This window comes from Oncorhynchus gorbuscha, linkage group LG18 (assembly GCF_021184085.1).
Source record: "Oncorhynchus gorbuscha isolate QuinsamMale2020 ecotype Even-year linkage group LG18, OgorEven_v1.0, whole genome shotgun sequence".
NCBI classification, from domain to species: Eukaryota; Metazoa; Chordata; class Actinopteri; order Salmoniformes; family Salmonidae; genus Oncorhynchus; species Oncorhynchus gorbuscha.
Window position 1 is genome coordinate 60,139,334 of NC_060190.1, and position 15,362 is coordinate 60,154,695.

A 15,362-nucleotide genomic window follows, 5' to 3' on the forward strand; every position below is an offset into this window, starting at 1 on the left:
GACACGCCGCCGCAGCCATCAGTTTATATCACCCAAAACACACCTCCAGTCTGTGTAAGGGCTATTTGACCAAGAAGGAGAGTGATGGAATGCTGCATCAGATGACCTGGCCTCCACAATCACCCAACCCCAACCCAATTGACATGGTTTGGGATGAGTTGGACTGCAGAATGAAGGAAAAACAGCCAACAAGTGCCCAGCATATGTGGGAACTCCTTCAAGACTGTTGGAAAAGCATATCAGGTGACTACCTCATGAAGCTGGTTGAGAAAATGCCAAGCGTGTGCAAAGCTGTCAAGGCATCAGTTTATATTTGAAGAATCTCAAATATAAAATACACTTGTTTGGTTACTACATGATACCATATGTGTTATTTCACAGTTTTGATGTCTTAATTATTATTCTACAATGTAGAAAACAGTAAAAAATAAAGAAAAACCCTTGAATGAATAGGTGTCCAAACTTTTGACTGGTACTGTATATACAACTGTAAACTGCTGCCAATTCATTATGTTGGGGAAAAAAGAACAATTTAGTAAATCATATGACAGTTGTCTGTATTTTATTAGACACAGCTAAATAAATGAAATAGCTATTGAATAACAATCAAATGACGGCAAATATATTTCGCCTGTCTCTCCTCTACAAGATGTTCCTCAGACCAGAATTGTGTTCTGTAGTTCCTACTGAATTTTTTAACCTTTATTTAAACTAGGCAAGTCAGTTAATTAAGAACAAATTCTTATTTTCAATGACGGCCTAGGAACGGTGAGTTAACTGCCTGTTCAGGGGCAGAATGACAGATTGTACCTTGTCAGCTCGGGGGGTTTGAACTTGCAACCTTCCGGTTACTAGTCCAACACTAACCACTAGGCTACCCTGCCACCCCTGATGCAATCAATCACCAACCTTCCCATGAATGTTTGCTACCAATGACTCAGAAAAAAATAACAATCTAGCAAGTAACCAATAAACATTATTTCAGGTCACTGTAATTACTCAGATATTTCTGAAATAAAATCTAACCAGTTGTATAACCAGCTGGTAATGAGATATTCACACTCAATTTCACACTCAAAATTGGCGTACCTTTTTGGCCTGATTTAGAGAACGTATTTCAAAACATTGGAATGTATGAGGCCTATGCTTAATTTGGGCTCCACACAATATATTACTAACCAGTTTCAGTAGGTAAAAATGTAAACATCTTCAGTATCTTATGAACCCCATGTTTACCTTGGGCGTTGCCCTGGTACCAGGTGTTTTCTTCTGTCCCTTGGCCTTGTCTTGGTCTTTCTGCTTAGGTTCATCTTTCTGCTTAGGCTCGGAGATGGATTTGGCTGCCATGGCTGCGGCGGCGTGTCTCAGGATACACTCACTGCCGCAGTAGACAGAGTCCTTCAGGGCGTTCTTCTCACAGCCTGGCCCGATACATTTGGGCAGATTAGACTCCTCTGCCGCCTGTTGAAAGTCAAACAGGTCACACAGGTGCACAGTGCAACACGGTTGTTCCAAATACAGGCTGTCCTGATACAACTGAAAAAGAAAACCTACTTTCACTACAAACAAATCTCAGAGTTTGATATGTTGCCATTGTTTACACATTGAGTGCTTTTATTCAATTATTAGTAATAAAATAGAAAACTTCAATCAAGTATTCACACCCATCCCTAATGTGGAGCTCTCAGATGCCTTTCAGAAAGCTATTATTGGCATGACAAAATTGAACAGTTTTTTGTTGGGTTCATCCACTGGAGATATGAGAAAAGTAATAGAAAACCTACTGCCTGAAAAATCTTGATCTTCTTTTTTCCACTGGGGTTTGTTGTTTTCTCTATTCTCCCTTTAATACCCAAGTCATCACCACCCTTCTCATCTGCACCAGCAGCAGCTGTAGGTGAGGAAGCTGCCACAGAGGGGCTCTGCTCGGCCTTGCGGGCTCCAGGGACAGCTGCTTTGAGTTTGCCATTGGGCTTGGCTGTCTGGCTCTTCTTGGTGGTACAGTTGGGGCAGACGTAGTCCTCCCCATTCCTCTCCATCAGACGTCCACGAGCCTCAGTGATGCCCACACAGTCTCCATGGAACCACTCCTCACAGCGGTCGCAGCAGATCATGAACCTGGGTGCACACAGAGCACTTAGCAGAGCATAGAGACTACTATACAAACAGCAGCAATGGGAGGGTTACATATTGTGATATTTTATTTTTATAACTTATTTTTGACAATTCATACCACATTGTTTTGACAATGTCGCTATAATTTTGCACTAGTTGGCTGTACCTGCACCAAAACTCCAGTATTTCTATAATTTTGCACTAGTTGGCTGTACCTGCACCAAAACTCCAGTATTTCTATAATTTTGCACTAGTTGGCTGTACCTGCACCAAAACTCCAGTATTTCTATAATTTTATTTCCAGTATTTCTATAATTTTGCACTAGTTGGCTGTACCTGCACCAAAACTCCAGTATTTCTATAATTTTGCACTAGTTGGCTGTACCTGCACCAAAACTCCAGTATTTCTATAATTTTGCACTAGTTGGCTGTACCTGCACCAAAACTCCAGTATTTCTATAATTTTGCACTAGTTGGCTGTACCTGCACCAAAACTCCAGTATTTCTATAATTTTGCACTAGTTGGCTGTACCTGCACCAAATCTCCAGTATTTCTATAATTTTGCACTAGTTGGCTGTACCTGCACCAAATCTCCAGTATTTCTATAATTTTGCACTAGTTGGCTGTACCTGCACCAAAACTCCAGTATTTTACCTTCACAGCTTGTTCTCAATCTTTTAAAAAGGGAGCCAATTTGTTTTGAGCACATTTATTTTCCTGACTGATCAAAATGTGTTTCTCGTGGCTTTCTCTCTGGTCCAGTGACCATGTGGTGAGCAATATGAAACATTGAATCACAGTAAAATAACAGTATCGAATCGCAATACATATAGAATCGTGAGAATCGCAATAGATATCCTATTGGCTGCAAAGTATCGTGGTAATAGTTTACAAGTCAAGGACATCACTCAGGTTAACTAATCACTAACTATTCATCCCCTTGTAGGTGGGAAATGGGAGGCTATTTTGATCACAATCTGTAATCCATGAAGGATCAGACAAAGCATTTGTAAGTACTAGAGGCATCAGATTTCCAATTGAAATGCAAAATAACATCCAAATGTTTACCTTTTGTTGTGTTTCTGTCGACAGATGCAGTACAATGCATTAGGGTCATATCCTTCAGCGTCGCCCGAGTCACTGGATGATGAGGATGACGGGTATTCATCATCATCCTCATTATCTTCCTCTTTGTGGGTTTTTGCCCCTCTGGACTTGGTGTCTCTCTTGTTTGGGTTGGTGCCCCTACTTGCCACCTTGGCAGGACTGCTGGACCTGGAAGCATGCCTCCCACTGGTCTCCACGGGCTTTCCCTCGCTCTCCTCTTTTTCATTTTCCTCCTTCTCGTCCTCCTCCTCTTCTTTTTCTGACACTTCTTTCTTCACAGAGTCCTGCTCTGGCTGCGGCTGCACTATATCCTCCTCCTCTTTCTTTTCAGGGATGATTGTCTTCTTGTCCTCCTCCTTCTCCTCCTGGGGCTGGGGCTCTTTGGGTGCATCTCCACTACCCTTCTCTTCATTGTCAGAGCTTCCATCGTCACTGACCGAGCCACCTCTGCAGCTGCCACGGCCTTTAGCCTTCCGAGTTGTCCTCTTCCTGCCCGTCTTCCTCACTGGTGAATCTGGTTTACCCTCCACAGACTTGGCCTCTGTGTTGCCGTCAAAGCTGGCCTCAGAGGCAGTCTCCGCATCTGTATGGGTCTGGGAGGAAGGGTCCCCACCCTCTACGCTACCAGGTGCACTTCTCCTCCCCACTGTACGCACTCTCTTGGTGGTGAGCAGGAACTCCTCCAACTTGTCAGTGCGTTTGGCCTGCCTCCCGCTGCGGCGCACAGGCCCTACTTGGCCATCCTGGCTCTCAGCAGTCGTGTCTCCTGGCATTTCTCTCTTGGCTATGGTGGTCCGGCGGAATCCCCAGGTCTTCTTGAACTCACTTGTTGTCTTAGCAGATTGCTCCGTCTCCTCTAGCTTTTCCTCAGTAGCATTGTCACCGTGCTCTTGGTCTTCTTTATCTACTCTGTCCTTCTGGGCCTTATCGTCCTCTGGGATAGCTGTGGATGGTAGACACATTAAGGGCCACAAATAATGTGTTTACGTGAAGTAGCAGATTTTGCCAATCAAAAGACTGATTTACTAAGCTAATTAGGTCTTGAAAGCGTATATAGGAATAGTGAAATCCATTGTGATTCTAGTACTCCTGACCCTACACACTAATCAACACCTTACGAGTAATTACAGAGAATCCAGCAGTGCAGTGCCCATTATTAAAGTTAGACAAACAAGATGCCCCCCTCATTGACAAGGGAAAGGAAGCTAGTCCAAGGTACCTTGAGAGCTGCTATCCATAGGGTCCTGGCTCTGCTCTGGCTCGAGAGCTAGATAGAGCTCAGGGCTCACATTCTCCTCCATAGATGATGGAGTCACTCACTACTTTCAAACAGAACGTCTACAGTTAAGAGAAGAGCACAAGAGACGAGCTTGAGATAGCTACTCTGCAACTCCATTTAACTGAAGAGTGTGGTTGTTTTGGGGAGGGTGGGTGGAGCAGCACTTTGTCAATGTTCAACTACTTTCTCATATCAACAGACAACCCTTTTCCCAAAATTATCCGAATTTCTTTTTGTCAGCCATTGCTGTCGTCTTTTCATACCATCAATTTTCCTCCTTTCCACAAAATGGCTACAGCAGGTTGGCTGCTGTAGTTATAATGATAACTCTACCCGTAGCTGAACAGTGAATTTATCCTTTTTAGCCTAGATCTTGTTACACCACAACCATGATAAAATGACAAAACAGCAGTAGAATAATTTTTGATTAAACAAAGTTATGAGTATTTTAAAACCCCTCCTACAGAACAATATTTGTACATCTTCAGATAAAACAGTTTACCTCTTAAAATATTTGATATTGAAAATGATATTGGAAAGACAGAAAATCTGAGCAAATTCTCCCATATTGTCAAATTCGTACAATTAAGCAATAAGGCCCGATGAGGTGTGGTATGTGGCCAAGGAGGTGTGGTATGTGGCCAAGGAGGTGTGGTATGTGGCCAAGGGCCGTTCTTACGCACGACGTAATGCAGATTGCCTGGATACAGCCCTTAGCCGTGGTATATTCGCCCTATATCACAAACCACAGACGTGCTTTATTGCTATTAGAAACTGGTTATCAATGTAATTAGAGCAGTAAAAATAAATGTTTTGTCATACCCATGGTATATGTTCTGTTACAAACTGGGTGGATCGAGCCCAGAATGCTGATTGGCTGACAGCCGTGGTATATCAGACTGTATACCAAAACATTTATTTTTACAGCTCTAATTACATTGGTAACCAGTTTCTAATAAAAATAAGGCACCTTGGGGGTTTGTGATATATGGCAAATATACCACGGCTAAGGGCTGTGTCCAGGCAATCCGCTTTGCGTTGCGTCTAACAGCCCTTAGCCGTGGTATATGGGCCATATACCACACCTCAGGCATTATTGCTTAAATATACCACAGCCTGTCAGCAAATCAGCATTCAGGGCTCGAACCACCCAGTTCATAAAAACTATATAGTACACCACTACTGGGACAAGCCTAGTCTGTTGAAATTGTAAATATACACGATTCCTATGGTTTGCAAAAGAAATGGAACCACCACAAATCAAACAAATGAGTGCATGGCATCCGTTCTTTGACAGAATAAAACACGAGCCTACCTGCTGCTCTGTAGTGGTAGGGCACTGATAAAGTGCTTCTCTGATGGGAAAAATGCTCCTTTTCCACTCACAGCAGGTTCTGATCAGTACTCATCACAGGTCTGGAACTGGGATCTTGGACCTGTAGATAAGTCAGAAAACATCCGTTAAGCATTTGAGGGTATGGAAATTGCAACAGTATACAGCCTTGAAAAGCATAATGCAGCACAACAGGTTGGCACCCATCCAACTCCTAACTTTTTTTCAATGTGTGGGACACTTTCAGGGACTTCAGGTCATACAACGTCACGGATTCCAAATTCAAGACACTGCTGAAACAGAGTTGTTCTCCGACATGAGGCCCACTTCCTTTAGTGTCATGATAACACACATTAGCAACAATAATTCACTTCATCTAGACCTATTGAAATAAAAGGTTGCAACATAATAGAATAGTGACTACTGCCAAAAAGGTTCAGTGTGTAGGGTACAGACAAATATTTTTCGTAATAAAGACAAACCAGTAGATAATCATTCAGCCCCACCTAATTTAATTCAGATTAACAACAAAATGTGTCCCAATCACAACTGATGACTAAACAAACCTAAATCCCACTTTGTAGTTATCATTATCAAATAATTATTATCAAAACACAACAAATAGGCTGACATGTTATAAACAATGCTCCCTCCCAAACAGTTGGAACTGAAAATAGATAACTAAACCTGGACAGGTAGCATTTAGATGATCATTTATTTTTAAAGCATCCCTCTCTGTAGCATGATAAACAATAGCCCTTAGCAAAAGTGCCAAACCACAGATTACTCAATAAAATATTCATAATAGTACAAGTAATTTAAGTTAAAATATTTTAACTATTTGATCAACAAAGACATTTTAAGAAAAGGGAATATATTCTCCACAATCAAAGCACCTTGTTAAATTTGCAAAATAAGGTTCAGATCAGTCTGGCCTGAACATTTCACTGACAATACCATAAGCATGAGGACCTCCAAATCATTTCCACCTCAAACATGTCTGAGAAACAGGTGTAGAACAAATAGAACCAACCATGTTGAAATTGTATATTTACACATTCGAAACATGGACACTATCCTACAACAATGACGTGAGTCTCTCAAATTAATAATCAATATAGCATGAACGATGAGACAGCCTATAGGGAAGTCAGAGACCTGGCAGTATGGTGCCTGGACAACAGTCTGTCCCTCAACGTGGGCAAGGCAAAGGAGCTTATCGTGGACTACAGGAAACGGAGGGCCAAACACACTTCCATTCACATTGACGGGGCTGTGGTGGAGCGGGTCAAGAGCGTCAAGTTCCTCGATGTCCACATCACTAAGGACCTATCATGGTCCAAACACAGCAACATAGTCGTGAAGAGGACATGATAGGGATGGCGATATGGCCTAAAAAAAATCTGATCTGGATTATTTTTTATATATATTTTTTACCTGAGGATGATTTACAACATACAGTGCATTCGGAATGTATTCAGACCTCTTGACTTCTTCCACATTTTGATACGTTACAGCCTTATTCTAAAATTGATTACATTGTTGCTTTTCCTCATCAATCTACACATAATTACCATAATGACATAGCACAAAACAGGTTTTTCGATTTATTTTGCAAATATATATATAAAACTGAAATATCACATTTAGATAAGTATTCAGACCCTTTACTCAGTACTTTGTTGAAGCACCTTTGGCAGCGATTACAGCCTCGAGTCTTCTTTGGTATGATGCTACAAGCTTGGCACTAGAGGTCGGCCGATTAATTAGGGGCGATATCAAATTTTCAGAACAATTGGTAATCTGCAATTTTGGATGCCGATTACATTGCATTCCACGAGGAAACGGCATGGCATGTTGACCACCTGTTACGTGAGTGCAGCAAGGAGCCAAGGTAAGTTCCTAGCTAGCATTAAACTTATCTTATTAAAAAAAAAACAATCTTCACATAATCACTAGTTAACTACACATGGTTGATGATATTACTAGGTTAACTAACTTGTCCTGCATTGTATATAATCAATGCGGTGCCTGTTAATTTATCATCAAATCACAGACTACTTCGCCAAACGGGGGATGATTTAACAAATGCACATCCACAAATAAAAGCACAATCGTTGCACGAATGTACCTAACCATAAACATCAATGTCTTTCTTAAAATCAATACACAGAAGTGTATTTTTTTTAAACTGCATATTTAGTTAAAATAAATTAATGTTAGCAGGCAATATTAACTAGGGAAATTGTGTCACTTCTCTTGCATTCATTGCACGCAGAGTCAGGGTAGATGCAACAGTTTGGGCCGCCTGGCTCGTTGCAAACACATTTTCCATAATTATGACATAACATTGAAGGTTGTGCAATGTAACAGCAATATTTAGACCTAGGGTTGCCACCCGTTCGATAAAATATGGAACGGTTCTGTATTTCACTGAAAGAATAAACGCTTTGTTTTCGAAATTATATTTCCGGATTTTACCATATTAATGACCTAAGGCTCATATTTCTGTGTTTATTATATTATAATTAAGTATATTATTTGATAGAGCAGTCTGACTGAGCAGTGGTAGGTGGAAGCAGGGTTGTAAGTATTCATTCAAACATTACAGCGTTTGCCAGCAGTACTTAGCAATGCTTGATTCACAGCGCTGTTTATGACTTCAAGCCTATCAACTCCTAAGAGGCTGGCAATACTAAAGTGCCTATTAGAACATCCAATAGTCAAAGTTATATGAAATACTAATGGCATAGAGAGAAATAGTCAATGCATCATAATTCCTATAATAACTACAACCTAAAACTTAACTGGAAATACTGAAGAACTAGGAATATTGAACCACCAGCTTTCATATGTTCTCATGTTCTGAGCAAGGAAATTAAACGTTAGCTTTTTCAAATGGCATATATTGCACTTTCCTCCCCAACACTGGGTTTTTGCCATATTTAAAGCAAATTGAGGATGTTTCATTATTTAGAGACTAAATAGATTTTATTTATGTATTATATTAAGTTAAAATAAAAGTGTTAATTCAGTATTGTTGTAATTGTCATTATTACAATAATACATAAAAATCGTCCGATTAATCGATATCGGCTTTTTTTGGTCCTCCAATAAATTGGTATCGGCGTTGAAAAATCGTAATCGGTCGACCTCTACTCGGCACACCTGTATTTGGGGAGTTTCTCCCATTTTTCTCTGCAAATCCCCTCAAACTGGATGGGGAGTGTCGTTACACAGCTATTTTCAGGTGACTCCAGAGATATTCGATAGGGTTCAAGTCCAGGCTCCGGCTGGCCACTCAAGGACATTCATAGACTTGTCCCAAAGCCACTCCTGTGTTGTCTTGGCTGTGTGTTTAGGGTAGTTGTCCAGGTGGAAGGTGAACCTTCGACCCAGTCTGAGGTCCTGAGCGCTCTGGAGTATTTTCATCAAGGATCTCTCAGTACTTTGCTCTGTTCATCTTTCACTTGATCCTAACTAATCTGCAAGTCCCTGCCGCTGAAAAACAGCCCCACAGCATGATGCTACCAACATCATGTTTCACCGTAGGGATGGTGCCAAGATCATGCTTCACCGTAGGGATGGTGCCAGGTTTTCTCCAGGCGTGACTCTTGGCATTCAAGCCAGAGTTCAATTTTGGTTTCATCAGACCAGAGAATCTTGTTTTTCATGGTCTGAGTCCTTTGTTTTGGCAAACTCCAAGTGGGCTGTCATGTGCCTTTTATCCAGGGGTGGCTTCTGAATGGCCACTCTGACATAAAGGCCTGATTGGTGGAGTGCTGCAGAGATGGTTGTCCTTCTGGAAGGTTCTCCCATCTCCACAGAGGAACTCTGGAGCAAGTGACCATGAGGTTCTTGGTCCCCTCCCTGACCAAGGCCCTTTCCCCCTGATTGCACAGTTTGGCCAGGCAGCCAGCTCTATTTAGAGTTTCCGTGGTTCCAAACTCCTTCCATTTGAGAATGATGGAGGCCACTGTGTTCTTGGGGACCTTCAACACAGCAGAAACTTTTTGGTTTGTGCCTCGGCACAATCCTGTCTCGGAGCTCTACGGACTATTCCTTTTTGCTCAGACATGCACTGTCAACTGTGGGACCTTATATAGACAGGTGTGTGCAATATCAAAACATGTCCAATCAATTGAATTTTACAACAGGTGGACTCCAATCAAGTTGTAGAAACATCTCAAAGATGATCAATGGAAACAGGATGCTCCAGAACTCAATTTCAAGTCTCATAGCAAAGGATCTGAATACTTATGTAAATAAAGGTACCTGTTTCTTATTTATTTTCAAAACATTTCTTAAAATAATTTTTCGCTCTTTTCATTATTTGGGTAGTTGATAATTGAATCCATTTTGATAATGGATAATTTAATCTATTTTAGAAAAAGGTTGTAATGTAATAAAACGTGGAAAACGTCAAGGGGTCTGAATACTTTCAGAATGCACTGTATATCTCCACCCAAAAAATACATTATCTAAATAAGCTTTGTTGCACAATTAAAAAGGTCAATACACTGCTAAATATAAACCTACCACCATGACACACTAATCATTTAATCAAAATAGTTTAACCTGCTTTTTGCAATAAATCACTGATCTGGCTTTCAAGTCGGTCTATGAAAATGACCTTTTTGTTATACATTTTGCCAGAATCATGCACATCCTCTAATAATGAACAACTTCTAGTAGCAGGCATTATAGAAAATTAACACAGATCTCAGACAAATCCATCAAGCACAAGCCCGCATGCTAGTGAGTAGCCAAGATAGCTTTATATTTCAAGTCTAGCCTTCTTGGATCTATTTGCTTGCTAACAAAGTGGTACAGTTGAACTGTGATTAATATACCCTCTAGAATGTTCACTTTATTTAGATATTGAAATCAAGTGGCCTACCTGGATAAGATGCTTATTTCTCAGAATGAAAATTAGTTACCAATCCCTTATATAAACGCGTATTTTAATGCTCATTGCACAATTAGAAAACACAGACTAGACTGCTGACGTTTACAATGCTGCTAGCGGTATGTGGTAAAGCCGGGAGCGACATAAACTGAGCATTAATTTTCCACAATCATGTTCATTGATACTCTCGTTTTAGTAGGGTCTGCTCTACTCTACATTTTGGGAGTCGAGACATAAAAAGGGTATCGTTAGAAAGGTTAAGTTGTCGTCTGCTACAGTAAAAAAAAAATAATCTAAGCGTTTCAGTGTCCATATGACCGATTCTGTAGGACCAAACTTCAAATTGCGAGTTTAAATTGCTTGTTGTCAGAGAATAAATTACATTTCGTCTTGCGAGTAGGCTGGGGGAGGGGCTTGGTGTCTGAGTGGGAAGTTGTGAAGGAGACGGAACACTCATAAAAACTGAAAATATGACAAAACCTAGTCTCGATTCTAGCGATATAGCGCGATGTTCCAACTGCCTGTAACATAAATTAGAATTAATCATTTGATATATCGCCAAGCCCTAGGGCACGACAATGGCTCTTCACACTCAGGAGGTTTAAAAGTTTCAGCATTGGCCCATCTGATCCTCAAAAAGTTGTACAGCCGCACTATTGAGAGCATCTTGACTGGCTGCATCACTGCTTGGTATGGCAACTGCTCGTCATCTGACCGTAAGGTGCTAAAAAGAGGGCAGTCGTACGGCCCAGTACATCACTGTGGTCGAACTCACTGCCATCCAGGACCTCTATACCAAGTGTTGTCAGAGGAAGGCCCACAAAATTGTCAAAGACTCCAGCCACCCAAGTCATACTGTTCTGTCTGCTACTGCACGGCAACCGGTACCGAACCCTTTGGGACCAAAAGGCTACTGAACAGCTTCTAACCTCAAGCCACTAAATAGTTCAACCAAATAGCCACCCGGACTAACTATTTTTTATTCTATATCCACACACTTACACCCTGTTGCCTAGTCACTTTTACCTGTATGTACATATCTACCTCATTGTCCTCATGTCTATAGCCAAGTTATCGTTAATCATTGTGCATTTATTCCTCATGTTAATATTTATTATTACTACTATTGTATTCTGCATTGTTGGGAAGGGCCGTAAGTAAGCATTTCACTGTTAGTCTACAGCTGTTAACGAAGCATGTGACAACTACAATTTGATAATATCTCAATGAGAAAGGTCATTGGTGATGGGGGATATACAAATGCAGCAAGAAAAGAGAGACAAGACCATTTCTGCAGTTTTTGGGGTGTGCCTGGGATTCAAGTCAGTCATATTTATCTCTGAATTGGTACATTAATTGACAGAACATCTGCATCATAATAATACAACTGGGTTGTAAAAACATTAAACTGTCACTAAATAAACACTTCAGACCAACAACTTGACATCAAAATGACATTGGCACAGCTCTGGGAATGGCTTTGGCTGAATAGAAGTTGCCTAATACACAAAGTTGTAAAATGTGCACCCCATTGTATGTTTCAATGACTGACAAACACACATGCAGTGAAACATTGACATTTACTTTCACATGTTAAGATTCAATATCCCATTTACATTGGTCTGATTATTCTCAAATGCATTTCTCATCCCTGATTTACTGTTGGGGAGGGTACACCACTGAATATAAATGGTTATTGTATGCCAAAAGACCATATTGATGGTATTAATGGGCAAATGCAACACAAAGTAACCACATTTCTACAACTCAGCAATAGATGAAGCACTTGCCAAAAGATACAGACCCTACCGTTACACTCGGGGTCAAAAAAAACGTACCTGAATGCAGGGATGGGATATGTCACTGTACTCCAAATTTTACCTTAATCCACACTTCTCCATCGAGAACATTGAAATACTGCTAGATGTCTGGGAAAACTGCCCTTTTCGGTGTACAATTGCATTTATTCTATTGCCATTTATTATGTTATCAATAAAATGTACATGTTAACAGTATATTCTGATTACAATTATTATATTTTAATTTCATGCAATATATTAGCTTCCAAAATGTATGTAGGTATATATAGCGGTCTTCATAAAACATTCTGATTGAATGGCTTGTCCTGCACTTTGTAAAAACCCAGAGTGCATATTGGAAAGATATATTGGTTCCTTGCTAAACATAGCAATGTGAATGAAAAGGGACTCGGCCCACAAAATAGGTGAAGTGAATTGGCAAGAGTTGAGTCCCCATTCAAAGGCAGAATGGTAGGCCTATTGACATGTATTCCCCTCCTTTAAAACATAGTAATTAAGTAAATAGCCTCACCCACAAAATGCAAAGGAATTTGAAATGTCTGTATTTGAATTTACAGCAATTCAACGGAAGAAAAAAAAATACTAGCAAGAGAACCACGATGCTGGGATGAGACGGGTGCACCACGGATTGTTCCCCGATCATGGTCACGACACACGTGAGAAAACCACTCCCAGAGACCCACCCCAATTGGCATGTTGGGGAAGGGGTGGTCACTGCAACATTGTTAGCGAGTTACAATGTTATTCTAAACTAAATCGTGGGGAAGTGACAGTGATCGCATACTAATGCCTGACGTTACTTTGCACTGTGCTAGCTAGATAGCTCTCAGTGCTAGCTAGATAGCTCTCAGTCCAGGCCTAACAGAACACTGCGAACCATCTAAACTAGATATTGACAACCGTTGTAGAAACGCATCACATGCTCGATTTTGTCTTTTGGATCATGCAAATTATAATCCCGACAGTCATACTCTGGTGGCTGGCAAAGACGTATCTGAATGACACGGAAGAAACAATCATTTCCACGAACCGCTTATTGTGGTACCGTTAACGTAGCAGTAGATCGCAAATGCAAGGCGTCTGCGTCCACTGAGAAATCCGACACGGTCGTTAGCTAGATAACAATATTTATGTTGGGTGGCTAAATATAAGCCACAAATAGCCAAGTACTTGATGTTTTGCAAATGTACTAGAAAAAACTGAAGTAGAGAAGCTCGAGAAGGATCACACATCCACCACTTTAATGTAGTAAACTATGTAGCGATCCCCATGCAGTGACCTCAACATGAATTCATTCCACCAGACAACATGCGTTAATGCACACATAGATAGGGACTCGTTTAAAGACAAATAATGTTAGTTTACGAATATACAATTAGCGTGATGTATTACCCGCAAATTACGTTACAAATCGCGGAACGTTAGCTAGGCCACCACCACGCTTCGACTAGCTAGCTTGCTGCTTACAACTAGCAAGATACTTTCAAATATAAACAGCATTCAAACGTATCTAGTAATTGACAAAGAATGCCACACAAGTATAGTTTGGGTATATAATACGTTGCAATTCGACCCACTTGTAAACATTGACGATATTTTACGTTCTTGCACAGTCTCCGTTTAGTCCTCCATTTTCATTTCGTGTTGGTTGGCTCGCACTGGCTGGCAATGCAGAATGGCGCTGACTGATTGTCAGCTAGAGGAGAGCTATTTTGCTCAGTTGTTACTACAGCGCTAATTCAGGCCAGGGGTGGAAAACCAGATTCTGATGCCAAAACAAACCCCCGTGGAAACCAGGACATTGTCATTCAATCTACAATAGAATAATATAGATTATGCGATCACTGTGTTGGTCAATTGCACACAAACTCCAACCGAAATATTGCTTCCGATTTTAAACCGGGGAGCTGTTAAACTCAAGGGCACAACGCCAGGGTATGGCATCTAGGATTTGATGCCATTGCAGCTCACTTCCCGTCAGATTTTTCTAGGCGCACTTGTGCTCCAAATCAAAATCCGAGGTCACACAGTACAACAATGAAGCCATGCTGCTACCTATCTGACGGGAAGTGAGCTGCAAACTAAAACACATACTTTGCCCGCTTTGAGGACAATACAGTGACATTTGGCCTGCTACCAAGGACTGTGGGCTCTCCTCCGTGGCCAACGTGAGTGAAAAATTTAAACACGTTAACCCTCTCAAGGCTGCCGGCCGAGACGCATCCCTAGTGCGTCCTCAGGGCATGCGCAGACCAGCTGGCTGGTGTGTTTACAGACATATTCAATCTCTCCCTATCCCAGTCTGCTGTTCCTACATGCTTCAAGATGGCCACCATTGTTCCTGTACCCAAGGTAACTGAACTTAATGACTATCGCCCGTAGCACTCACCTGTCATCATAAAGTACTTTGAGAGATTAGTCAAGGATCATATCACCCCCATCTTACCTGTCACCCTAGACCCACTTTAATGCAATCGCCAACACACTGCCCTAACCTATCTGGACAAGAGGAATACCTATGTATGAATGCTGTTCATTGACTGTAGCTGAGCATTCAACACCATAGAACCCTCCAAGTTTATCATTAAGGAGGCTGAAGAAATGTTGCTTGTCACCCAAAACCCTCAAATCTTTACAGATGCACAATTGAGAGCATCCAGTCGGACTGTATCACCGCCTGGTACGGCAACTGCACCGCCCACAACCACAGGGCTCTCCAGAGGGTGGTGCGGTCTGCACAACGCATCACCGGGGGCGTAGTACCTGCCCTCCAGGACACCTACAGCACGCAATGTCAC

The 15,362-nt window shown here is 41.3% G+C and overlaps 1 protein-coding gene across 4 annotated transcripts in view; it reads right to left on the reverse strand.

Annotated features, from left to right (window-relative positions):
* LOC124002518 (death-inducer obliterator 1-like) overlaps positions 1 to 14,278 on the reverse strand; it is a 29,675-nt gene extending 15,397 nt beyond the window's left edge. For 2 of the 4 annotated variants that reach the window (XM_046309965.1, XM_046309964.1), the window contains exons 1-6: positions 14,142 to 14,278; positions 5,818 to 5,938; positions 4,443 to 4,561; positions 3,185 to 4,166; positions 1,785 to 2,118; positions 1,237 to 1,461 (exon numbers count right to left, since the gene is read on the reverse strand). In XM_046309965.1, coding sequence (XP_046165921.1) covers positions 1,237 to 1,461; positions 1,785 to 2,118; positions 3,185 to 4,166; positions 4,443 to 4,524 — 1,623 coding nt within the window. In that variant the 5' untranslated portion in view covers positions 4,525 to 4,561; positions 5,818 to 5,938; positions 14,142 to 14,278. The remainder of the gene's footprint in view (positions 1 to 1,236; positions 1,462 to 1,784; positions 2,119 to 3,184; positions 4,167 to 4,442; positions 4,562 to 5,817; positions 5,939 to 14,141) is intronic. The other 2 variants (XM_046309966.1, XM_046309967.1) reach the window with 2 other exon arrangements.
* Between the last annotated feature and the right edge of the window lie 1,084 nt (positions 14,279 to 15,362).